General features: G+C 48.0%; 10 protein-coding genes across 10 annotated transcripts; 4 read left to right on the top strand and 6 right to left on the bottom strand.

The window, feature by feature from the left end:
• Positions 1 to 102: 102 nt before the first annotated feature.
• Positions 103 to 842, top strand: BX661DRAFT_223993 (uncharacterized protein; the record flags this gene model as incomplete). Its single annotated transcript, XM_051538897.1, has 2 exons — positions 103 to 355; positions 385 to 842. Coding segments are annotated over 2 exons (459 nt in total), but the record flags the coding sequence as incomplete, so codon positions are not given.
• BX661DRAFT_181068 (uncharacterized protein) lies at positions 843 to 2,076 on the bottom strand. Its single transcript, XM_051535618.1, has 3 exons — positions 2,034 to 2,076; positions 1,279 to 1,777; positions 843 to 1,073 (listed from the first exon to the last, which is right to left on the bottom strand). The coding sequence occupies exons 1-3, from the start codon at positions 2,065 to 2,067 to the stop codon at positions 950 to 952; spliced, it is 657 nt and encodes a 218-aa protein (XP_051392536.1). The 5' UTR covers positions 2,068 to 2,076; the 3' UTR covers positions 843 to 949.
• Positions 2,077 to 2,106: 30 nt separating this feature from the next.
• Positions 2,107 to 3,021, bottom strand: BX661DRAFT_181067 (glutathione S-transferase). The gene is given in 2 exon segments (XM_051535617.1): positions 2,107 to 2,768; positions 2,783 to 3,021. The coding sequence occupies 2 exon segments, from the start codon at positions 2,865 to 2,867 to the stop codon at positions 2,161 to 2,163; spliced, it is 693 nt and encodes a 230-aa protein (XP_051392535.1). The 5' UTR covers positions 2,868 to 3,021; the 3' UTR covers positions 2,107 to 2,160.
• A 1,045-nt stretch (positions 3,022 to 4,066) lies between these two features.
• Positions 4,067 to 5,611, top strand: BX661DRAFT_170421 (uncharacterized protein; the record flags this gene model as incomplete). Its single annotated transcript, XM_051533621.1, has 2 exons — positions 4,067 to 4,285; positions 4,685 to 5,611. 2 exons carry the CDS (start codon positions 4,067 to 4,069, stop codon positions 5,609 to 5,611), a joined length of 1,146 nt encoding a protein of 381 aa, XP_051392534.1.
• A 562-nt stretch (positions 5,612 to 6,173) lies between these two features.
• Positions 6,174 to 6,674, bottom strand: BX661DRAFT_181063 (cytochrome c). The gene has a single exon (XM_051535616.1). It carries the CDS (start codon positions 6,575 to 6,577, stop codon positions 6,251 to 6,253), a length of 327 nt encoding a protein of 108 aa, XP_051392533.1. The 5' UTR covers positions 6,578 to 6,674; the 3' UTR covers positions 6,174 to 6,250.
• Positions 6,675 to 6,923: 249 nt separating this feature from the next.
• On the bottom strand, positions 6,924 to 8,479 carry BX661DRAFT_181062 (nucleotide-diphospho-sugar transferase). Its single transcript, XM_051535615.1, has 2 exons — positions 7,763 to 8,479; positions 6,924 to 7,587 (listed from the first exon to the last, which is right to left on the bottom strand). The coding sequence occupies exons 1-2, from the start codon at positions 8,151 to 8,153 to the stop codon at positions 7,007 to 7,009; spliced, it is 972 nt and encodes a 323-aa protein (XP_051392532.1). The 5' UTR covers positions 8,154 to 8,479; the 3' UTR covers positions 6,924 to 7,006.
• A 263-nt stretch (positions 8,480 to 8,742) lies between these two features.
• Positions 8,743 to 9,963, bottom strand: BX661DRAFT_170418 (uncharacterized protein; the record flags this gene model as incomplete). The annotated part of the gene is made up of 2 exons (XM_051533620.1): positions 8,743 to 9,673; positions 9,818 to 9,963. The coding sequence occupies 2 exons, from the start codon at positions 9,961 to 9,963 to the stop codon at positions 8,743 to 8,745; spliced, it is 1,077 nt and encodes a 358-aa protein (XP_051392531.1).
• Positions 9,964 to 13,575: 3,612 nt separating this feature from the next.
• On the top strand, positions 13,576 to 15,250 carry BX661DRAFT_181061 (Sodium/hydrogen exchanger family-domain-containing protein; the record flags this gene model as incomplete). Its single annotated transcript, XM_051535614.1, is given in 5 exon segments — positions 13,576 to 13,747; positions 13,777 to 14,191; positions 14,206 to 14,466; positions 14,505 to 14,777; positions 14,842 to 15,250. Coding segments are annotated over 5 exon segments (1,326 nt in total), but the record flags the coding sequence as incomplete, so codon positions are not given.
• Positions 15,251 to 18,479: 3,229 nt separating this feature from the next.
• BX661DRAFT_181059 (class I glutamine amidotransferase-like protein) lies at positions 18,480 to 19,173 on the top strand (the record flags this gene model as incomplete). The annotated part of the gene is given in 4 exon segments (XM_051535613.1): positions 18,480 to 18,513; positions 18,543 to 18,916; positions 18,934 to 19,094; positions 19,118 to 19,173. Coding segments are annotated over 4 exon segments (618 nt in total), but the record flags the coding sequence as incomplete, so codon positions are not given.
• Positions 19,174 to 19,450: 277 nt separating this feature from the next.
• Positions 19,451 to 22,372, bottom strand: BX661DRAFT_181058 (uncharacterized protein; the record flags this gene model as incomplete). Its single annotated transcript, XM_051535612.1, has 5 exons — positions 21,756 to 22,372; positions 21,418 to 21,587; positions 20,798 to 21,361; positions 19,680 to 20,675; positions 19,451 to 19,641 (listed from the first exon to the last, which is right to left on the bottom strand). Coding segments are annotated over exons 1-5 (2,443 nt in total), but the record flags the coding sequence as incomplete, so codon positions are not given.
• Between the last annotated feature and the right edge of the window lie 435 nt (positions 22,373 to 22,807).

The following is a 22,807-nucleotide window of genomic DNA, read 5'->3' as shown; positions in this document are numbered from 1 at the left end:
CCCTATTTTCTGTTTAGCAGCCTTTTCTCGAGCTTTTCTTTTTTGGGTGGGGAAAGGAGGGAGAAAAGAAAAACAAAGGCAGAAAATGCAGCTACAAAAGCAAGTACAGCTATTTCTGTCGCCTCTTTTTTTCTTCTTTTCATTGCTTTTTTTTCTATACAGCTTTATATACTAATTTTAATATTTTTACATAGCAATGGACAAGGACTTGCAGGATACCCACCACAGAGCGCCCTCGGACCTGATGGCGAGCGTGGCTTCAACGGTGGCTACCAGCCGCAACAAGGCCAATACGGTGGGCCACCAGGTCACCACTACAGCGGACCTCCGGGTCAACAATACAGCGGACCTCCGGGTCAACAATACAGCGGACAACCTGACCAGTACGGTCCCCCTCACGGACAGCAGGGCCACTATATGCCTCCCCCTCCTCCTCCCAACAACTACAATATCAGGGTGCTCAGCCTTCTCATATCGTCTACGTCAACCAGCCAAAGGAAGAGGGCTGCTGCGATGGATGCTGCGGTGGATGCTGCAAGTCGCTGCTTGCTTGCTGTGCCATCTGCGCCATCTGCGACTGCCTCTGCTAACTAAACTCAGTGCTGAGCGAAAGCTATAAGGAATGGTTGTAACATTTTGTCTGCATTACCCGTGAAAGCCACACTTTTTCCGATCAAAAATCTTTTGCTCGTAATTTTTTGGTTGCTTTTTGGCAGACTTGTTTGGCCTTTCCTCATCTTTTTTCTTGTTTCTTGTCGCTCATTTTTCTTCCACTGTACTGTTCTTTTTTAGTTTCTGTTTTTTTTGCAAAAACAATAACATTGAGATATTTTTATTTCCATTCCGCAAATGCACCCAGGGTGTGCGTCTATTTATAGCGTGATTGGGAATTCCACATCAAATGCGGAGTAATAAAAAAATAAAATACTGGCTCACAGTTACTCAATGGTTACATAAACGACCCTCCCTTGCTCGGCGCATACTTGTCGGTCAAAAAGCCCATGGTATTGAGTAGCTCGCGCTGCTTGCGCTCATCGACCTTGCCGGCGCTCAGGTCGCGAGACCGGTCGAATCTCTGCGCTTCCACGTATCGCCTTCCTCGTCATTCTCCTCGTCCCCGCCCCTATGCCTGTCTCTCTTCTCGCCCCTATGCCGTCCTTCTTCCGATCGCCATCGCGGCCCTTCCCCCTCCTCTTCTTTGGATCCCTTTCCCTGTCTTCATCCTTCGCAAGCAGGTGCATTTCCATGAGGCTCTTGGGCCTCTGTGTCCGATTATACTCCTCCACCCACCTTCCCTTCTCCTCATCCTCTATCCTCTTCTTGCGCATCCCCGGTGTCTCCTCCTCCACCTCCGTCTCCCTGCACTTCCCGCTCCGCCCCTTGCCTTTCTTCCGCGCCCTGCGTTCCTCGGGCGTCTCCGTCCAGCTTTTATCGAACAGTGGTGCCACCATGCTTCCCTTTTTGCCTGCCTTGCTTCCGCGCACCGCAGATGTACTTTCGACGGATGGTGGGAGGAGCATCCACTCTTCGCGCTTGTCTTCCTCGGGGGTTTGGTTGGCTTTGTCTTGCCGGCACATGCGTGATTCAACTGTGTCGAGGGTTTGCTGGGCGGCATCGGATTCGGTGTAGCCGGCGAGGGCGATGGACGGCCCGACGAGATCAGAGTCGCTGCCACTGTCGCTGTCACTGGTAGGATTGGCGGTGGAGGGCGCGGCAGGGCCGATGGCATGTGGTGGCATCCTGGGGCCGATGGCTTCGTGGTCAGAGGCACTGTGTCCTCCTCTTGTAGTTGTGATGCTGGGTTCTGGGTTATGCCCAGCTTCGCCGCAATGTCTGCTGGTATTTGCGGTCCGATTCCTCCGGACATTTTGTGCAGCTTGTTTTATTTTGAGTGTTGCGACGACAATGAATGCTGATATTGATGGATGGATGATAGACTGAAAAAGCCATTGATATTAAAAAATGTTGTAATTTTAATTTATACGTTTGGTGTGGAATGTTCAGCTTGTGGGGACAGCAAATTAACGCCTCACGGACAGCCCACAATTTCGACAATCCACGCCTCATGCAGATGTACTACAAAAGGGCTTTCCAGTACAGATTTGATTAGATACAGATGATGATAATAATTGAAACAATGGAAATTTAAGAAGAAAAAAACTAGTTGGCCTCGGGCACAAACTTCTTCATCTTGTTGATGGCCTGGTCATCATCAACCCTGAACTCAGTGTACGCCGGAAGCTTAGTGAAAGCTGCGGCCCACTTGTGAAACGCAGCAAACTCGTCAGTATCAGGCACAGCAAACCCGCGGTAGTGCTCGACAGCAACCAGCAGATTATAAAAGGACACAGTGTTGACTTCCGCCAACGACACCTTGTCTCCCAGCCACAGCGCGCCATCGCCCCCAATGCGCTCCCACTGCTTCACAAGCTCATCATTGACCTCCTTGAGCCCGGCCAACAACGCCGCCTTCTTCTCCTCAATCTCCTTCGCATTCGTTCCGCGCAGTGAGCCAAAGATATTGGGGATAATCCGGCTGGAGAATATCTCCACGAATAGGCGCAGTTGTGCGCGCTCGGTGGCGTCCGAGGGCAGCAGGTGGGAGTCCGGGAATTGATCGGCGGCGAATTCAGAGAGAACAAGGGACTCAATGAGGATTGTGCCGGAGGGCGTGCGCAGGGCGGGCACCTTGAGCTGCGGGTTGACAAGGTGGTACCAGTCGGGCTTGTTGGTGAGATCGATTTCGATCACTTTGTGCGGCACCTGTGCTATGTAAAAGCACGCAGGGCGCGCTGCGCAAAGGGGCAGTTGGCGTTGGAGTAGAGCGTGTAGATGTTTTCCTCATAGGGGTAGGCGAGCGAAGACATTGTTAATTTGAAAGTTGTAAATGTTGTTAGTTAAAGATGAAAATGTTTTGAAGAAAAAATGGGCCTGGAAAAAATGTCGACGGTTTTCTTGTGCTACTTTTATACTGCTCGTTCTTTGTGGTTAGGGATTTGTCATAATCGGAGTAAAAAATTCCGACATAATTTTTGATGCGAATGATGCAATCAAAGCTGCTTTTTAATCCATACGCGTCATGGACCCCTTGTGTTTTTCTTTTTTATTTCGCTATGGATGACAAATTCAAAATCCAGTGTGATTTTAATCTGAAACTCCTAATAATCTGCCTAATACGTTAATCGAGTAGGCCATGCAAAATAAAAAATATAATTCAACTTCATGGTACAGTTTTTTTTGGGGGAGGGGGGTGTATTGATAACTGCGCGTCATGTGGTAACCAATGTCGCGAAGAATGCATTTGTAAGTGAAAAATTAATCATAAAATATTGTTCGCGTTTTCTTTCTTTTTTTGTTTCTTTGTTTTTTACAACCCTAAATATTTCTTACATCTCTATTTTTTTGCCGTCTGACAAAAACCCATACACAGCAGTGTACTTTAATCATAGATATTCCACCCAGGGGATAATATACACGCAGCTAATATCGACCATGATATTGTCAGCCATACAAATATTCACTCACCTCTCAATTCACCTATATCACACGAAAATGAATTGGATACAAAGGTACGCCTCAGACACAGCCATTTGGCCCAGGTTTTTCCTTCGATGATTCGGCCCTCCTCTCCCCGCATACACGCACGAATATATCAATCTTGTTTAGGATCAGTGCTCCCAATGTGGATTCTGTGCCAATTAGAACAGTCAAACGATGCTCAATTAGGCAACAACTACCTTTTAAATCCATTTTTGGTGCGTCAGTTCGGAGCGTTAATCCCAAACAAATTACCAACACTCTCCACCAATCCTCCTTTTTCCGTTTGGAATTTCTGTTGTAGTCTAAGCAGACGGTCGCACAATTTCGCACCAGTCTCTCAAACTGAGCCTTCATCCCCAAATGTAAAGTGCAGCAAAAAGTCAAAAAAAATATTGGACACATAAAAAACCCGACCTAGTGTTTGTTTATCTCTCTATTTTTATCCCCTTCAATTTAATTAATAACTCTTTTATACCCACCATATTAATACTCTCTAGGACACCCACCAATAACAACCCCAATTGACATGGCAGCGAGACCACCACGGTTTGTATTCTTCGTAGTGTTCTGCATCACCATCGGTGGGCTGCTCTTTGGCTACGACACGGGCGTGATCTCCGGAGCCCTCGTGGTGCTCAAAGACGAGTGGAACCTGAGCAGTACGCAGCAAGAGTTTATTGTCGGCGGCACAACACTCGGCGCCATTGTCGGCGGCCTTTCTCCGGGTTCTTCGCCGACCGCTGGGGTCGCAAAACCATCACCTTTCTCTCCTCTCTCGTGTTATCCTCGGGGCCCTCATCATGGCCTTTTCCAGGAGCTACTCTGTTCTGATCGGCGGCCGCGTTGTCGTCGGGCTCGCTGTCGGCGCCGCCTCCATGGTCGTGCCAATATACATTGGCGAACTAGCCCCGAAGGAGTTCCGCGGCCGCCTAGTCACTCTTAATGTTTTGGCTATTACCGGCGGCCAACTGATAGCGTATCTTCTGGCATGGGCATTGACTGATGTGCATAACGGGTGGCGGTGGATGTTTGGAATTTCGGCATTCCCCGCAGCCGTCCAACTCTGCTGCTTCCATGGCTACCTGAGTCACCCCGTGTACTTATTCGCCGTGGGAAGGAGGACCAGGCGCAAACCATTTTGCAGCGGATTTACGGCAAGAACGTCTCCGAGAGTATAGTCGATGATGAGCTCGAGAGTATGCGGCAGTCGATGCGCACAGAGAACGCCACCCGCTATATCGACCTCCTGCGCGCAACCAACCTGAAACCACTGATAGTCGCATGTGTTCTGCAGTTGATGCAGCAGTTTAGCGGGTTCAATACGGCAATGTACTACTCGGCGACGATCCTGAAAATGGCCGGGTTCGGGAGCACCAAAAGTGCGACGCAGTTCTCTATTGCGATTGCTGCCACCAATATGATCATGACCATTGTGGCGATCACCATTATTGATCGCTTTGGTAGGCGCAAGCTGCTGCTCATATCTTTTGTCGGTATGATTATTGGCTTGATACTCCTGGGTATTGCGTTTATTTTTATCGTCGGGCTGGTCAAGATTACGAAGGATTCATGTATAGAGTATGTTAAGTGCGGCGCCTGCACACTGGACGACAAGTGCGGGTGGTCGCCGGGATCCCTCATGTGTACAACTAAGGGCGATAGTGCGTTTGGGGATTTGACGGACATGTGCGAGTCCATTACGTCTCGGGATAAGGCCGGCACATGGCTGGCGCTTGCCTCTCTGATTTTCTACGTCGCCCTCTACGCCGTCGGTCTCGGCAACGTCCCATGGCTCGTGCAGTCCGAGATTTTTGCTCAGGGAATCCGCAGTAAAGCGGGTAGTTTGGCGACGGCGACTAATTGGGTGAGTAACTTTATTATTTCCGTCACTTTTCTCACTATGACTTTGCACATTACGGCGTCGGGCACCTTTTGGCTCTATGCCGGTATTCTGCTTATTGGCCTGGTGTTTGTCTTCTTGGTCGTGCCAGAGACTAAGGGGCTTAAGCTGGAGGATGTGCAGAAGTTGTTTGCTGGTAATCAGCGCCCGTATCGCAGACAGGGGGGCTGATTCGGCGAATAAAGATGTTGCGGTGGGTGAGGGGGAGGAAGTTGCAGCGAGGAGGATGTTGATGTGGCCAAGGCCATTGTGGGCGGCATGTCATCGAGTGCTGCTGCTGGTAATTCTGAGAGCTCATCAGCTAGTACTGGTTACTTGGCCAATTTGCACAAGACCACCGTGGCAAACAAGACTGATTCTCGCAGGCATTGAAAATTTTAAAAAAAACCTGTTATTTCATTTTTCTAATCTTTTTCAAGAATATATCGTATGATATAATCAAATTACATTGTGAAAGTGTGATTTTTTTTGTGCAATCGATTGCCAATTAAAAATAAAGAGAGAAATATTTTTATTGTATTTTTCCTCCATCCTCTACCCCAACCAAGGTGAGAATATTTTGCGTTATTATTATTGTCTCGCGCTAAATCTTTGCAGTCTTTTTTATCGCTCAGTGAAAGGAAGAGAGGGGGAAATGATTTTGATAACAGTCCTGGGATTTTTAGAGGTCTATACGGTCTAGACAAAATCTACAAAGGCAAATGTGGTATTTCAATAAAGAACAAGAAAAATAGATATATATTTAAAACAATGGGGGAAAAAGAGTATACTCTGTGTTATCTATCATAAACAAAACAAGAGCGACACATTTTACTTGCACGAGTCCTTCAGGTAAGCGATAACATCGTTACGATCCTTCTCCTTCTTGAAGCCGGCAAAGGCCATCTTGGTTCCAGGAATGTACTTCTTGGGGTTCTCCAGGTAATCGAAAAGAGTCTGCTCATCCCAAACAACACCCTTCTTCTGGTTAGCCTCAGTGTACTGGAAACCCTCGACCTGCCCTGACTGACGACCGAAAAGTCCATGAAGCTTGGGTCCAACCTTGTTGGAACCGGCCTCATCAACAGTGTGGCACTGTGCGCAACGTGTCTTGAAGAGCTTGGCTCCGGCCGCAGCGTTTCCTGAAGTATAAGGCATTTTTTTTGAATTTTATAAAGGTAAGAAAAAAAAGGTTTTTTAAAAAATATGTACGTAAGGAAAAGAAGAAAAAAGAGATAAGATGGGTTTGTGTACGGGTTGTTTATAGGGGGGCCAGTGGCGCGATCTCAATGCAATCGTGCATTCTGGGCTTTACAAGCTGATTACGACTCTGCACCCTTGTGCTTACGGCGATACGCATAAAAAAGGCGTGAAAATGACAAGAGCCAATCGTCAATCGGGGTTTCGTCAAGCCGGTGGGGTTGGGTTAACTAATAAAAAAACAGCGACAGCGGTAAATTTCTTGTTTTGTTTCATTCCAACCCGGAATTCCTCTGGCAATGTAAAAGAAAAATAATTTCGATGTGATTTTGTGATGGATATAAAAAAATTGAGATTGAGATTACAATACGAAAAATCATTGGCTCTTCAGTCCACACGGGCCTTGCGGTACTTTGCGGGAGTGTCCGGAAGCAGCTCCCACTCACGCGAGCACTTGCCCCACCCAGCAGCCGTAATAGTCCTGTCCTTGTCATTCGGATCGCACGTGCACCTATTCTTAACCCACGCGTCACCGCTCGGACAATGCTGCCACCCAGGATGCAAGTACCCAATATCATTAAACCAGTGCACCTCCTCCTTCTGCAAGAACAGAGCAGCAGCAATTGAGTGCACCGGCGCATCGCCCCAGCGCTCATAAAAGAAGCCGCCCTCCTTGTCCAAAAAGTCAAAGAACTTGGTATACGCCTCGCTGCGGTAAAACGACAAATCGGCGATTTCAAAGTTGGACCAGAAATGGCACCCGTTGTACGACGTGCCGTTGTCTCGGGACACCCACCAGAGGGAGTTATGCGCAGGAATCAGATCCGGGTTATGCGCTATGAACTTCTTAACAGACTCCCACAGTGTTGGCACAGTGTCCATCAGCTCGTAGATCCCGATAGTCCACCCGTACCGGATCTTGCGCTCCTTCATGTACAGGAACGGGTCATACGTGATATCCACAGGTACTTGATTCCAGGCTCCAGCCGCCAATAGTAGTCAAACTGCTGCATAAGCTCGTGCTTAAAGAACAGCCCGGACTCGAAGCGGCACATATGCCTATAGCTCTCGCTCCCGCCATACATAACCTTATTGGCCACCATCTCCTTGCGCTTCTCCTTCGCCTTGTCCTGGTCAATCCACTCGGGTACGACCAATGCTCCTTGGGAATCTGCCCATAGTGGACGTCTGCATTGGTCATCGACCGGGTCATGTTCTTAAACTCTTCAGAGAACGGCTCGTCATTGAGGAACACGTACGGGTAGTTGAACTGGTGGTTGAACCGGTCCTCCATTTGCTTCATGGACTCGCGCAGGGAGCGCCAGTCCTGGTTGCGAGCGAGCACGGCAAAACACCCGTTGACCGGCTTGGGCGCCCCCGGCTCGTAGCTTACTTGCCGCCGGTATGGCTCGAGCTTCTTGCTGCTGATAAAGTCGCTGGCTGCGTCGTAGTTTACGTGTATCAGCCCGTAAAGTCCGACCAGCGTCAGTGCTAGGAGCAGGAATCGAAAAAGCGGGCTCCGAAAACTAATCATTATTAGGGTGAAAATACAATAATAATAATAAGACGAAAATAATAAAAGAAAAGGTGTGAGGGGTGTCTTGTGGTTAACCGGGGTAGTGCACCCCTTTTCGTCGAGTTTTTTTTCTTTTTCCAAAAATGGAATGCAAAAAAGGGTAATAAGGGTGAATAATCAAAGTGTATTGTGAAGCGACAAGCGAATATGCTTAAACCGCCTCTACTTCCGAATGTATGTGCGTGCCGTGCGTACGCAAGGCGGAAAGCAAGCTTTTCCCCTCTCGAATACAAACAAGAACAAAAATAATAGAAAAACAAAAAAAACAATACCGCTAATAAAAAGAGAGAAAACAATAAATGTTGAGGCTGCACTTGTCCATCTTGTTTTTTTCTACTTGTTTTTTGAAAGACGCCTTTCAGAAAGAAAAATCGAAAGGCACAAAACTCGCTGCAACACGTTCGCAGTTTAATGAAAGCGAATGCAGCCGGAACGCAGAGAATGCGTGCCAAGTTTAGGATTTGGGGACCACAGGAATAATGGACCAAAAAATCAGCTCGCCTTGATGCCCAACACACAAAGCGACAACAGATTGTTTTATTACATTTTATTTTCCGCTGAGCGCGTACCAAAGCCTGCGCCAGCCCACCACTGCCGATACCTCGCCAGCGCCCTTTTGCCTGTACATGCGGATCTTGCGCTGCCTGCGGTGCATGCTCGCAATATTGGCCATGCGCAGAGTCTCAGGCTTGCGCTCAAAGAAGTTCACATAAATGGCATACAGCAGCGTGGCTACTGCAGCCCAGACCAATATCCCCATCACAGTAAACCCAAAGTCCTCATTGTCGTTGAGATCCGGCTGCAGCTTTCCAGGCGTAGTAATGCCATTGAGATTGTCCAGATTGTACCACAGCTCAATAGGCAAGAACACCAGCTCAACCGTGACCAGCGTGCGGAAGTACTTGTGGATATCCTTTTGCGTCGACAGGAGCCGCAGCCGCTGGCGATCCAGAAGAATCGTGTGCAGCCGCGAGAGCCGCTGCTCAGCCTTTTTGTACTGCACGCGCGTCGTATGCGATACAAACAGTTGGTTTTGTAGAACGCCCAGCCGCTGCACTGGGTTGTGCCCTGCGATATCACGCATTGTCATTTTGCGCCCGAACGGCAGCAGCGCCCTGTCGCTTAGGGCGTCGGCCTTGGAATGTGACGGCGAAAAGACTAGGTTGGCAGTGCTGCACAGCTGGCTTAGCACCATTTCGTTGACTTGGCAGCGCCGCAGGAGTGCTAGCGCAGCCTTGCGGCAGCGCGCGATAACCGGCGTCCAGGTGGCTGCTTCGACCGAGGGGTTCTGCACGGGGCGCGTCAGATCGTGGTCCAGTTTGTCAGTGTAGCCCTTGACCACCTGCAGGCACTCTTGCACCTTGTATATCCAGTGGTCGACCAGGCCCTCGACAATGGCCAGCGGGGCGACCTTCAGCAGGCGGGGATCTTGCACCGCCAGCTCACGCATAACCCGGGTCACCGCCACCGACTCTGCCCTGTGGAATGTCAATACAACTGGCCCGCACGTCCACACTTGCACGATCTGGTACCGATCAAGTCGCGTGCCTCTCTGGTGAGCTGCTCAGCAACACAGTTGGCCCTTTGGGTGCACTCTGCCTGCTGTCTGCCGAGTTCAGCACCTCCTGCCACCATGCTCATGCCCTGGCCCCCAGCGCTTCAGCACGGCGTGCGTTCGCTCCTTGTTGACCACCGTCGGTTTCGAAAACATGCCGAGCAGCTGCTTCATGCGCTGCTGTCGCATGGAGTCTATGCCTGCTGGGTTCATGATGGGCTCGCCAGCCTTTGTTTTCTTCGGCCGCTTCCTAAGGTCCAAGCGGCTGAGCACCTGGGTTGCACTGGGCTGGAGCCAAGGAGGTACTGGAAAATACCCACCGGTCCAGCTCTGCTGCTGCTGCTGCTGCCGCTGCCGTCCACTCGCACCTGAAGCCGAAATGTCACCTACTATCGTTGTCGCCGCCGTCGAGCCATCGGCAACCAGCACATCGCCAGCTTCAAAGGAACCATCTGCAGGATTGATAGTCCCGTGTGAGAAATAATGCGCAGCACTTCCCTTGCTGGCCGTCGTCTCGGCCCAGCACAGGTACAACGACATGTCCGCTGCCTTGCACTCCGGATCCACCGCTCGATCGCCAATATTATGCGAAAGACGGAGTGCGCTAGCAGAATCAATGTTGAATATGCTTGCCAGAGCGTCAATGTCACCCTGCGAGGGCGAGTGTATATCCAGCCATATTGTGCCGGGTTGGCGGCCAGGTCCAGCGGATTTCTGCTTGTTAGGTGCGTCCCACCCTGAAATTGCCCTTTCGACGAGCTGCCTGAAACTTGAGTTGTTTATTTGGAGCGATGTGATGGTATCTGCCGTGGCGGCGCCGTACCCAGGAACACACACGGTGTACTTGCTCATGGAGGCTGGGAAAATATAAATATATCTGTCTGGGTTTTTTTGCTGTTGGTAATACTGGTCGTGGCTAATGTTGTGTTATGCTGGCCCCTTCATCGCGAGCGTGGTAGAATGGGGGAGGGAAGAGAAAATGTGCAATTTATAAACAAAAATAATGCAAAATTGTTGGTTGAATGCGCAAAACAGAAAGAGAACAGTGTTACAAAATATTAAAGTGCAGACTGCAAATCATAAAGAAAAATGGCAATAAAAACAGATGCTCGTCACATGTCGTTTTGCTCGTCGATCAGAACAGATCACCAAATCATCATGTTTTGGTTCAAAATTTCAATACATATAATATTGGCAAGAAATATTCCTCATACATGTTATGTTGAGAGCAAAGTGATACATAAATTCAAGCCAAAAATGAAACATTTTAAGGATATTTTTTGGGAAAATGTGGCCCTTGGCTCTGATGACCTTCTTGATGTGATCATACATTGAATGGGCGCACTCTCTGAGTCTCTTTCGAAATGTTATTCCAAAAATTATGCGCCATATTGAGCAGTTTGCCGTTAGTGAGCAAATGATCATTGACAGCATATCTCAACTCACATTTCATCTGTGAGCAAAGGTCATGAATGGGGCTGAAATCCGATGACACAGACGGCCGATCAAATACTTTGGTATTACGATCGTGGAGCCGATATTTGACATCATTTCTGGTGTGTGCAGGGTTATTGGCGTGCTAAAATATCGGCTTGGCCCCGCTCGGAATATGCATACAGTCAGGTGCTGGTTGCAGATGCTCATTCAACAAATCCTTATAGTAGTGTGATTCAATCGCTTCTTCAGACGCACCAGAGGAACCCTGCCGTGAGCGCTGAATGCGGCCCACATAATAACCGAGTGATAATCCTTGTCTGAAAATATCTCCACTCCGGTCAGATCCTGATTAATTCCTGGACCCACCCAAAAATATTGTGGTGTGTTGGGGTTGTTGACCTCAATGATGATCTCGCATGTCCACAGGACGTTGTCCCAGTCTGATTCTGTCCAATCTTTGTGTGCCTTTGCTCAGTTCAAACGGTTCTTCTTGTTGAGCCGCTTGCGCTTTTGAACCGGTTTTCTGACCTTGCTATGCAAAGCGGTTTTGCCACGACAACCTTCACGAGGCACTAAGATGTAATTTCCGTATCTGTGCTCCGAGGGAGATGTCCCACTAGCACTAGCAGTATCTTTCAATCTGTGAGTGCTAATCATAATGTAGAAAATTTTAGATATATTGTTTTGAGAAAAAAACATTGGAAAATAAAAAATAAAAAAAACATTTGTAATGTAATAATATTTTAGAAAAAAAGCGTCGCACAATGGAGGTTATATGCACAAATTATACACATAGCTTCATAAAATCATAGTCAATTTTTACCTTGTGTTGGCTCGGTATACTCGCTCAGCTAAAGAAAACCCGTGCAATTACATGTGTATCTTTACCCTACCATGCTAATTAAAGCCGTGTATAATCTTGTAAAATCTAAATTTAGTTATGAGAAATTCATGCAACCAATAACCCACATGGCGACTGGTATGCATCTGTCGCAAAGCAAATCTGTCCGTTAATTCGCTAAAAATATGAGCCATTAAATCGATTATAACGGAGCCCAGGAAGTGTGGGGAAAATGCATATATCCCTGAAATTATCTTGTCGATTAGTGGATAAATAATAAAGGCGGGCCAGAAGTGCGCTGGAGAATAGATGTCACTAATAAAAATATAATGTTTATATTTTTTATATTTTTGGTCTTTGTTTTTATTCTGTAGAGTTATTTTCCACCCCTGCACGCATTCCCAGCTTATCTTCTTTTTCTTCTGCGCAACTTTGAGAATTTGATATTTGTTACTTATAATTCTTAAAATGACTGCCTAAACATAATGCAAATATTGGATATCATTTTTTGATTAGATCTTTTTATTTGGAGGGAAAGAAGCCACTGGAAATTCCTCAAATTTTACATTGGCATTACGGCACAGACGCACCTTCTATATCAACTGTTAGAAAGTGGATTAACGGGTTTAGTCGCGGACACATGGATATTAAATATGGGCCTCAAAGCGGCTGTTCAAAATCCAAAATCGCACGCCTTCATGGCGCCGCTATTCGCAAAACAATCAAAAAACACTCACACAGAAGAGCTCAAGATTTAGCTGACAAGTACAAATGCTTGGTGACAACAATAAGAAGGGTTTTGCGTCAACTGAGCCGTAAAAATAATTTTAGGGGAAATACATACAAAAAATTGTTTTTTATTAATATAATAAACCAGCCCACGCATCAATGTATACATTGGTTGATAAAAAAAATTAAAAATCAATATTTTTACCACATGTACATTCGCCAAATTTTGCTTCTTGTGACTTTTGACTTTTCCTGTGAGTCAAGAAAAGTTTTGAATGTGGCGATTTAAAGAACATTCGAGCTGTAAAAAGTAAATAGAGGCTTGAACTCGATTCCCTAAAACGCAAAAATATATTTAATTGTTGTTTTCTCCTATATTTTCAAAAGTCCACTTGATTGATAATGCCAAAAATGGACAACCGCCACCAAATCAACAAATAATAATGTGAAAATTGTATGATATACGCCAGCTAATCGTATCACAATTATTTAAAAATATTTGTTTAGTACAAACTATTATTTGGACATATTTTTATTGTCATATATATTCAAGCATCATGAGGCTCAGGCAGTTGTCAATGGATTTTGTCAATGTAATGTGTCACCAGTACCATAATTAGCAAGCCATGTTTTAAAAGCCGGATTTGGGGTTAAGACCCAATTATAGCAATGCCAAGGTCCTTCAGGATCCTGTCTTTTTATTCCAACCATTTTTAGTTACATTTGCAACAATTTTAATTATAAATTACATAGTAGTATTCCTTTGTATTACAACACTTAACATTCCACAATATTTTTTGCATGGGCGAAATAACAGTTTTTACAAAACAGGTACAGGTTCTGCCGGCCTTGGTAGGGGTTTCATTTTTGCACTCGGAATTTGCTCATTGCTTGTCAAAGAGCGGCTATACATTTCCGCGACGCTATTGGCTATGCTCTATGGAATTGCTATAGGCCCATTAGCTCTCAACTGGATTGACCCTCAAATTGGTCTTCAAACCAGATGCAGTTCATCCAAGAATACAGCCGTTACTGCCTGGCCATCGAGCTCATGATTGCTGGTATTACCCTACCCAAGAAATACCTGTCAGGAGTGGCAATCTATGGTTATGCTTTTGTTCCGGTAATGACCTTGATGTGGCTGGTATCTGCGGCTATCATTAAATTCACTTTCGGCCTGCCCTTTCTCCAGGCGCTGGCAATTGGCGCATGTGTGGCGCCCACAGATCCGGTGCTTGCCAATGCCATTCTCAAGGGAATGTTTGCCGAGACTCATGTCCCACTGCGCCTGCGCAATATTCTGACTGCTGAGAGTGGTGCAAACGACGGGCTCGGCTATCCGTTCTTGTTTCTTGCGCTGTTCCTGATGCGTCTCGGTGGCGGCAATGCCATTGGAGCATGGTTCTACGTGACCTGGGTGTACCAAGTTGTGCTGTCTGTTGTGATAGGCGGGTTGCTGGGTATGTAGGGCGAAAGGTACTTAAATACGCAAAAAATACTGGCTGGATCGAGCACGAATTGTTTCTGCTGTCAGCTATATCATTGGCCCTGATGCTTGTTGGATTGTGCACCATCCTCGGCACCGACGATATTCTGTGTTGCTTTGTGGCTGGCAACTCATTTACTTGGGATGACTGGTATCGTATTGAGAGTGAGGATACCTTGCTGCAACAGACAATCAACGATATCCTGTCCATGACCTTTTTCATGTATTTTGGTGCTACCATTCCATGGGCTGAATATATAGCGCTAATTTCCTGAGCCCATGGAGGATATCCATTGCCGTTGTACTCATCATTATCCTTCGCCGTCTTCCAGCTATCGTGGCACTGTACAGGCTGGTTCCCGCAATAAACAACTGGAAAGAGGCGCTGTTTGCCGGCTGGTTTGGGCCCATCGGTGTGTCTGCCATATTTTACGCCACCGAGACAATCAAACAGATCAATGAGCACGACGATAGCAATGCCGGAATTGTCGCCAAAATAGTCTACCCGATTGTGTGTGCTGTGTGTTCGGGTCGGTATTGTCCACGGTATCACCATTCCAATTGTTCTGATGGGGAACCACATCAAGACCACTATCAGCTTGAACTGTTTCTATCCAAGCAGCTCATCTATATGGAACATACCTAACTGGACCAAAAGCAAATCATCGCCAGATTCAAAAAAATTAGGCGCAAACCACAGCCAAGATAAACCTGAAATGCCATCGGCCACCTACTTGGCACCGATTCACGACACTGCAGGAACTAGACGCACCAGCGGATGCCTACGCACACGCGTTGTCTGAAGCACATTCTGCCACATACAGAGCCTCAGAGAATCATGATCACTAGCAACAGAAGCGTTGACTTTGGTTGTTTGGAGCAACACATTAATTACGTATTCATATGCATATTTTTGTCACACCATATTCAAACTAATTTGAAATATGAAGCATATTATTTAAGAAAAAAGTTTAGTCCTCCAAGAGCTCAGTGAGGACAGAAGGTCGAACCCAACAAATAAAGTCCCATTGGTTCTGGGGGTATGTTAGCTATTTTAGTTTTTGTGGTTCTGCATGTGATTGGTGTCAGACTTTGGCCTGGACTGAGCTTCCCCAGGTGGTAGACAGCCTCACCTATATTTACGTTGTCCTGATAAAGGGGTTAATAAAGCAACTTGAAAATAAACAACTAGCAAATTCTATATTAATGCGCCTCGAAATTGCATCAATATCTGCTGTTGTCATTCTCTGCAAAAACAAGCTCAATCATAAACACCAACGTGGTTCACAATTGATATGGTTGGATCGGGCTTCGGCTGACGTCCCACATTGTCCTGATGCATCTGTGCGCGCTGACAGGTCTCACCCCGGGTCATTGGCCAAAGTTGCGAGTCCCCCGTGGGGTGCTCAACAGTATTTGTTTTACTCCGGCTATCTCGAGAGTCTTAGTGTGAGGATACGCATTGCCATATTCCTTCATGACTGCAGTAAATCACGGAAAATATGGAGTGGCACACAGCACGACTTTATCGATGTAATTTGGACAATCAATATGCTCAGCTCTCTTGCACGTACTTATTTTCAAAATGCCTGTATCTATGAATCGAAAGAACCTGAAGATTTGACTCAATTGGTGGCGCTGGACTTTTCAATAATTTTTAATGACCAATCATCTGGCTCTATGTAGTGCTGACACTCAAATTTGCGGATTTGCAAGACTTTGAGGTTAGGAAACTGCAAAAGTCCAGTCAAGTTTCCAATACCGACCACTAACTTTAATTGAAGCTTTGACAAACTGGATGCATCGATTCTGTTTGGATGCAAAAAAAGATGGCCACCAATATTTTGGATCAATATTTTGCTTAGCGTTGGTCTAATGTCAAACATAGTGAGGGTATTGAAAATAAAAGAATTATCTAGTATTTGTTTGTCCACTTGGGTCCAAACGCTTGGGTGACATATTTTTATATTCGTTAGTCACCATTTTCTAATACAACTTGGGTATCATGTGATGGCGGAGATCCAAATTTGTTGCGTGTCCAATCCATGTTGTTTCCAAAAAACGTTTTCAATGTTACAGGACGTGCTGCTAACAACAAGTTTTAAGCATGGGAAATTTCAAAAAAGCATCACCATCTGTGAAAAATAAAATATTATCAGCATATTTGTTGTATATTATCGGTAGCAGATTTAAACAGGTCAAAGTGTAGCTCTAAATCCGCCAGATTTGGAAACTTTGCCATGTATTTCACATTTTACTGTCAGTATTTAGCCAGATAAAGTAAACGGAACGTCCTTAAGATGCAATTTCCTGAGCGCTTCAGTATTTACGCTTGAAAGTGAAGTCGACGTATGCTTCTTAAACTAACAGACAACGTGGTCAGTGCATTCGGAAACTATGTTCAGAAACCTTAACAATATTATTGCATTTGAAGGATGAAAGCTGATACAAATATTTATCAAATAAACAATGATGGGCTGTGGTTCCCGCGCTTGTTCTGGATTTTGAATCAAGAACAGTTTAGCAATATTGGGACTTTTTCTGCAATTAGCTCTATTATTTGTTTGATTATCCCGGCTTGGCGATAATTATAATCGTTAACCATATCTTTACAATACAACGCCGTAATGTGTGACCAAGCCAAATACTGGGTTGGCAATATCTCTTGCACGCTGTTAATAAAACTAGTCATTGAAAACAATGAATCCAAGTCGATAAGGAATATCCTTGTAAACTTGAAGTTGTTTGTGATATGGGCCAGTTTAATGTTACTATATACATGAATGGGCTTTTATTGAGTTTAGGGCTTCCGGTTTGACCAACAGTAATGTATTTGAAACCAATATAGGCGGTGCGATACACAACTGACCTTGTTGCTTCTCTCCAACCGTGACAGACCGCCAAAATGGAAAGAAGTGCCTTCCAATCATCGAAACTATCCAAAAACTTGACAACGTAGGGAAGAATTATGGAAAATATATTGGACGGCAGGCGACTGGCGGCGGTGTTGGCGTTGGCGTTGGACATGGTAAACGAAAAAACATTTTTAGCTGGCAATTGATGAGTTGAGAAATATATGTATATAAATTATAAAAGGTGATGAAAATAGAATAAAAGAAAATATATATGCCAACTTTTAAATTTATCCCCTTAAAAAGAAAAAGAAGCGCATTTGATGTGCACGCCCTTTATACAATATGACCGCAGCGTGTCCTTTAAAAAATTACCTCGCCTTGATTATATAGATTTGCCTTGGCGTCAACCACCAATCTTAATACTCATAATTGAAATTTCATATTAATGTTAATCCATCCATTTTGCACACAATAAATCAAGTTTTATTGTGTTGTAACAATTCGGAATTTGGAAAGACAAGAAAAAATTTAAGAATAAAATTTTAATCTAGCAATAGGTCAACTATTAGAGTTGGTGGCAGGCTCTAGAAATATAATAGCTATATAACTAGGTGAGTTGTTCGTCTCTGCTGCCCACCCAAGCTACGTTCTCGCCCCCTATCTGGATTTTGATAAAGATTTTCTAATGCAGATTACGCTCACCAAGCGAATCATTTTATGCAGTGATTAGCCAGGGAAAAAGTTAATTTTAGTTAATTTTCTCTTGAATATTTTTGCTTCAATCTGCTACGTAACAGATGATACACTTTTCTTTGATCATTGGCGTCACTGATCCCTATCAAACGTGATTGACATCAAAGAACGTTTCAATTTTACGTCGCCTTTGTACGTTGATGTCCACAACTAGCAACACGGTCGCGTTCACTTGTCTTGAAATGGTATAAATACCAAGCTGGCAGACCAGATTCATAAAGAAAAGGTATCCAGTAGAAATTTTAATCATCTAATTAATAAACATTCAATATCATCATTTACAACAATATCAACCCTACTCCGTTTTATCAGCAACAGAGGCGGACAGCTTGCCTAATCCCCTCCAGGTCTTCCTAGTTTCGACTAGGTAGATGAACAGTAACCAATGAAGATTATCAGTCACATCTGAATCGTATTAATAGTATCCGATTGTACTAGCTGCGAACCTCATCCAAAAAACAAGCATAGCGGAAGGCTAGGCCAGGAAGTGCATATCTCTATTATTGACATATTTTGTTCTTTTTTAAAAAATTATATTTTTCTTATCCTCCCATCCCAGGCTAGCTAAAAAGAAGAATAACAATATAAAAATGTATTCTACCACTCTCCCCAAGCGTGCTCTTCTAGCATCACTAGCTACAGCGGTCCTTTTTACCCGAACGGTGATCCTACTGGCTCTTCTATACTGAAGCGCTCCACCCATATACGGTACTCACTGAAGCGGGCTTCACCGTCGATTTGGCCTCTGAGACCGGCCATTACGGTATGGACCCGCACTCCATTTCCAAGGACTTTATGAATGACTCTGACTTTGCCACTTACAATGACCCCAACAACGAGTTCTCAAAGAAACTCGCACACCTCTACAAGGCCTCTGAACTCAACCCTGAGGACTATGGTTTATTTTTCGCTTCTGCCGGCCACGCAACCCTGTTCGACTACCCGACGGCAAAGGCACTGATTGGAATTGCGGAGTCTGTTTGGGCTCGCGGCGGGGTTGTTAGCGCGGTCTGCCATGGCCCGGCTATTTTGCCTTCAATTAAGGACCGGAAAACGGGAAAGTCGGTTGTTTCTGGCAAAAGGTGACTGGGTTTACGGATGAGGGCGAGGAGATGATGGATCTAATGGGCACGATCAGGGAGTTCAAGCTTGTGCCAATCAGCCAGAGCGCGAAGGACGCCGGAGCCACTTATGTCAAGCCTAAAACCCCGTTCGAGGACTTCGCCGTCACCGATGGCGCTTGGTCACTGGCACCAACCCCGCCAGCGCGCACTCCACGGCTGTCGAGGCCGTCAAGGCATTCGCTGCTTTATAAATCATGGAAATTTTGTTGTATAATACATTTTTTACGCTCGAATAAAAATTAAAAAAGGGATTTCAGAAAATCTTGTAACGCCGAGCCCAGGCCACCGCAATGACGACGTACAGCATGCAGAGCCCAAGAATATAGAAAAAATAATCCAAATCGTCATACTCCTGCCCGGGCACCTTGACGTTGGCACCCCACATTCCCGTGACAAAGTTCAACGGCACAACAATCGCGGCCAAGGCCGACAGCTTAGCCACGACGTCGTTGGTTCTGTTCGATGACTCTGTCACTCGATCGAGATCTGCGCCAAGTAGTTAGCATGCGCGCGCCCAGAATATTATCATAATGCGCGGCATTCTGCGTCATCGTCACGATATGGTCGAGCACGTCGCCCAAGTACAGCAGCGTCTCCTGGCCCTTCCGCTGGTCCAGCGCCATCTCAATAGCAGTGCCCTCGGGCACCGCAATTATTGGTCGTTGGCTGCGGGGCTGCGTCTGCGGGGACTTTCGCTCAGATACAAGGGTCTGTCGGCTAAACTGGCAATGGCTTGGAACTGGTTAGTGCTCATTGCTGTTGCAGTCTCGAAGCGCTTGATTAGAGCTCGCACGACGTCCGCCTTGCCCTGCAGCAGACGCAGGGCCATCATTATGCGCTTGCGCGCCGTGCTGATCCTCAGCAACATGTCGGACTGCTCCGTGGACGATATCACCAGGACAAGCTCGTCAATTGCGTCTACGTCAAATTCGATGAGCTGCAGAATGGGTGCCACCAGATCAGTGATGTCGTCGATGATCGCGTAGTTGAGCCAGTCGGGAGTGACCACAATGTGGTCAATCTGGCGGCGGATCCGGCGCAACACATGGTACTGATGCACCGACGGATCCATGTGGAAGGTGATGATGCCCTCGCGCAGCACAATGTTGTAGACGCACTTTGGCGCCAAGTACGACTCGCTGTGCGGGTCATTGTCGAAAGACCGGAAGCACACAAAGTAGTAGTTGGCATGGGTCTCGCACTTCTCCCGCATGTCCTGCGTCATGATGTCCTCTACCGTCAGCGTGTGGATGCCAAAGATCTTGCTGATCAGGTGCATCTCCTGGAACGACGGCCGCAGAACGTCGATCCAGAAGCACCCGCCGACCTGCAGCAGCGCCGACAGGTCCATTGCGGGTGTGCGCATGTCGGCAAACTCCTGCGCCCGGATTGTGCCGACTGCCGGGTTAAAGAACGTGAACCGGTACGACTCGTCGATGAAACCATCCTGGTCCAGGAACAGCTCCTCGTGGTGCCGCCGCCGCTGCTTGCCGCGCGTGTAGCTCTTTTTCCTGTGCGTCGGTGTCTTCTGCGCTGGGTGGGCGTGGGAGCCAAGCTGGGGAGCGCTGCGGTTGGGCACGTTGGCCGGCATCGCAAAGTTGCCCGCCTCGCTGACAAGCTGCAGGGTTGAAATATTAATTGCTGTGTGCTCGAGCAAAGGCGCCCGCTCGTCCGCCACGGACGATGGGGAGAGGCAGATGCTGCGCACCCGCGGGGAAAACGGGCGTTGCCGTTGCCAAGCACGGGCGAGCCCCGGCTTCCGCCCAGGCCATATTGGGGGCAGAGACGCGCCAGCAGCGCCAGCGCGCGCTGCGGCGGCGACTTGCTCCTGCTGCTCGGGAAAGTGCTCTGGTCGCTGCACGACTGCGTCGACGGCGAGCCAGTTGTGGCTGAGGAGTCCGCGGCCCAGCCAAAGCCGTCGTCGCTGCTCTCGTCTTCGGACGTCGAGTCGGGGATCTCGCCCTCGTCCAGAAACTGCTCCAAGGCCTCAATATTGATCGACCCATACGCCCTGGTTCTTGGCGCCCTGGCGGGCTCGGTGTCGCTCTGGTGCTCGCCCGCAGCCTGGCTTGCGCCCGGCGTCTCCGCCATGGCCGACTCAGTTATGTCTGCGAGATGCGTGGGCACGACCTTCTGCGACGGAGTGTGCGGCGACGTGTTGATGCCCGCGACGCTGGACGGGCGGCTCGAGCCGAGGCTCGGCGAAAACATGTACGAAATGCCGGGCGCGCCGCGAGCCAGCGCAGCCTTCTTGGTGGCTGCGGCCGGTGTGTACTGCGTGGCGCCCATGTTCGGCGGCCGCCGCGTGCGGACCTGCGACGCCGGGCGCTCGTCCAGCTGCATGCCAAGCCCGAGGCTCGTGTCGCCAGCATCGATCGCCGCGAGGCTGCTTACTGACTCGCGCCGCTGCGGCGTGTGTGCCGCGCGGTTGTGGCTGCAGACGGCGCCTTGCTCGCAGAGCCGCCCGCCCGGCCGCCCGCCCCGTCTGCGTCGCTGGCCTCAGCCACGGCATTGCACGGGAGCTCGGGGAAGTTGGCATCGTGCAGCTCAGCAGCGCTCTGCACGGGCTGCGCTGGAGCCAAAGGGCGCATGGCGGGCTCCTCGTCTATCGGCTGGGCGTGGCCACGGCGGCGTTTCTTGGGCGCATCGTCGGCGGCATTGCAGCGCCAGTGCCAGCGCCACCCTCTGACTCTCTGTGCTGCGCAAGGCCGCGCGGCGTCTTATCAGATCCTCCTCGCTGCCATAGGACGACCGCGCGCGAGCCAGCCGCGGCCATTGACTACGCTCGGCGAAAACAGCGGCAGTGTGCTGTTCATCGGCCTCGGCAGCCTATCGGCAGTTCCCATATGGTCCATATTGCCGTAGTACCTGGACGCCAGCAAGTCTGTCGTGCTGTCAGAGTCCATGCCGCCCATATAGTGCGAGATGACGCTCGCCAGGTTGTGCTCGTTGCTGCCCTTGGACCGGCTGCCCTGGCTGCCGCTGGACTTTTGCCGCTGCGAGTTATTGTCGCCCTCGGACGCCCCGTGGGTGCACAGCAGATCGTAGAGCCTCTGGTCGGAGCCCCGTGGCCGGCTCATGCTGTTGCGCTGCTGCGCCCATTGCTCGGCTGACGGACTCGCTGGCGCCGCAAGGTACATCTGAGATTGCGCCGAAGCAACGTCGGAGGGCGGGATGGCGCAGCCGCATTCGGCCGTGCCTAGTTCGGAAAAGTCCTGGTGCTGGTGCTCGCGGTGGCTGCGTTTGGCTGAGGTAGGCTGCCCATTCTTGCGCCTGCCAGAGCTACGGCCGCTCTTTCCCATGGGTAAGGGATTGACGGCTTAAGAGGGTGGGGTGTATAAAAGCCAAAGTCTATGTAAGTGTGAATTAGAAATATGAAGCAAGTGTAAAAAATTAAATATTAATAGCCTAGAAATTCCAGTAGAAAAGTGAAAGAAGAAACGAGGCTCAATCCCAAAAAGCATAAAATCCCTATGATTAAAGGCCCGACCGCGTGGTCTCGGCGACATACGTGAGATGAATGAGAAGCAAAAAAATAGGCATTATGTGGCCATGCAGCTGAATGCTCGATGCCCGATTCCTTTTTTCTCTTGGCATTGGTTTTTCCGAAAGTAAAAAAACGCACGTGCTGGCAAATGCGCGTTATTTCGACTTAAGTGGATTAAGAAGTCAAGTGAATGCCGTTTCGGTAGCCCACATCGGCTCCGAGTCGGTCCATGAAGAAGCCAGCGGAGTACTGGCCGGCTCGGACGTAGCGGTGTCGGGTGTGACAGCAGAGCCTGAGCTAGTTGGGAAGTGGGTGTCGATGAAATGGCTTTTGTTGCTGGTGACG

This window comes from Kickxella alabastrina (assembly GCF_025024165.1).
Source record: "Kickxella alabastrina strain RSA 675 chromosome Unknown BX661scaffold_8, whole genome shotgun sequence".
In the NCBI taxonomy this organism is placed as follows: Eukaryota; Fungi; Kickxellomycota; class Kickxellomycetes; order Kickxellales; family Kickxellaceae; genus Kickxella; species Kickxella alabastrina.
This window is presented reverse-complemented; position numbering and strand designations above follow the sequence as displayed.

Coding starts and splice junctions, on each gene's coding strand:
- BX661DRAFT_181068 (XM_051535618.1), bottom strand. CDS start 2,067: ATGAGGCGTGGATTGTCGAAATTGTGGGCTGTCC. Junction 1,778..2,033: donor GTCGAAATTGTGGGCTGTCC/GTGAGGCGTTAA, acceptor CTACAAGAGGAG/GACACAGTGCCTCTGACCAC. Junction 1,074..1,278: donor AAGGGAAGGTGGGTGGAGGA/GTATAATCGGAC, acceptor GGAAGCGCAGAG/ATTCGACCGGTCTCGCGACC.
- BX661DRAFT_181063 (XM_051535616.1), bottom strand. CDS start 6,577: ATGCCTTATACTTCAGGAAACGCTGCGGCCGGAGCCAAGCTCTTCAAG.
- BX661DRAFT_181067 (XM_051535617.1), bottom strand. CDS start 2,867: ATGTCTTCGCTCGCCTACCCCTATGAGGAAAACATCTACACGCTCTAC.
- BX661DRAFT_181062 (XM_051535615.1), bottom strand. CDS start 8,153: ATGATTAGTTTTCGGAGCCCGCTTTTTCGATTCCTGCTCCTAGCACTG. Junction 7,588..7,762: donor GGAGCATTGGTCGTACCCGA/GTGGATTGACCA, acceptor CCTGGAATCAAG/TACCTGTGGATATCACGTAT.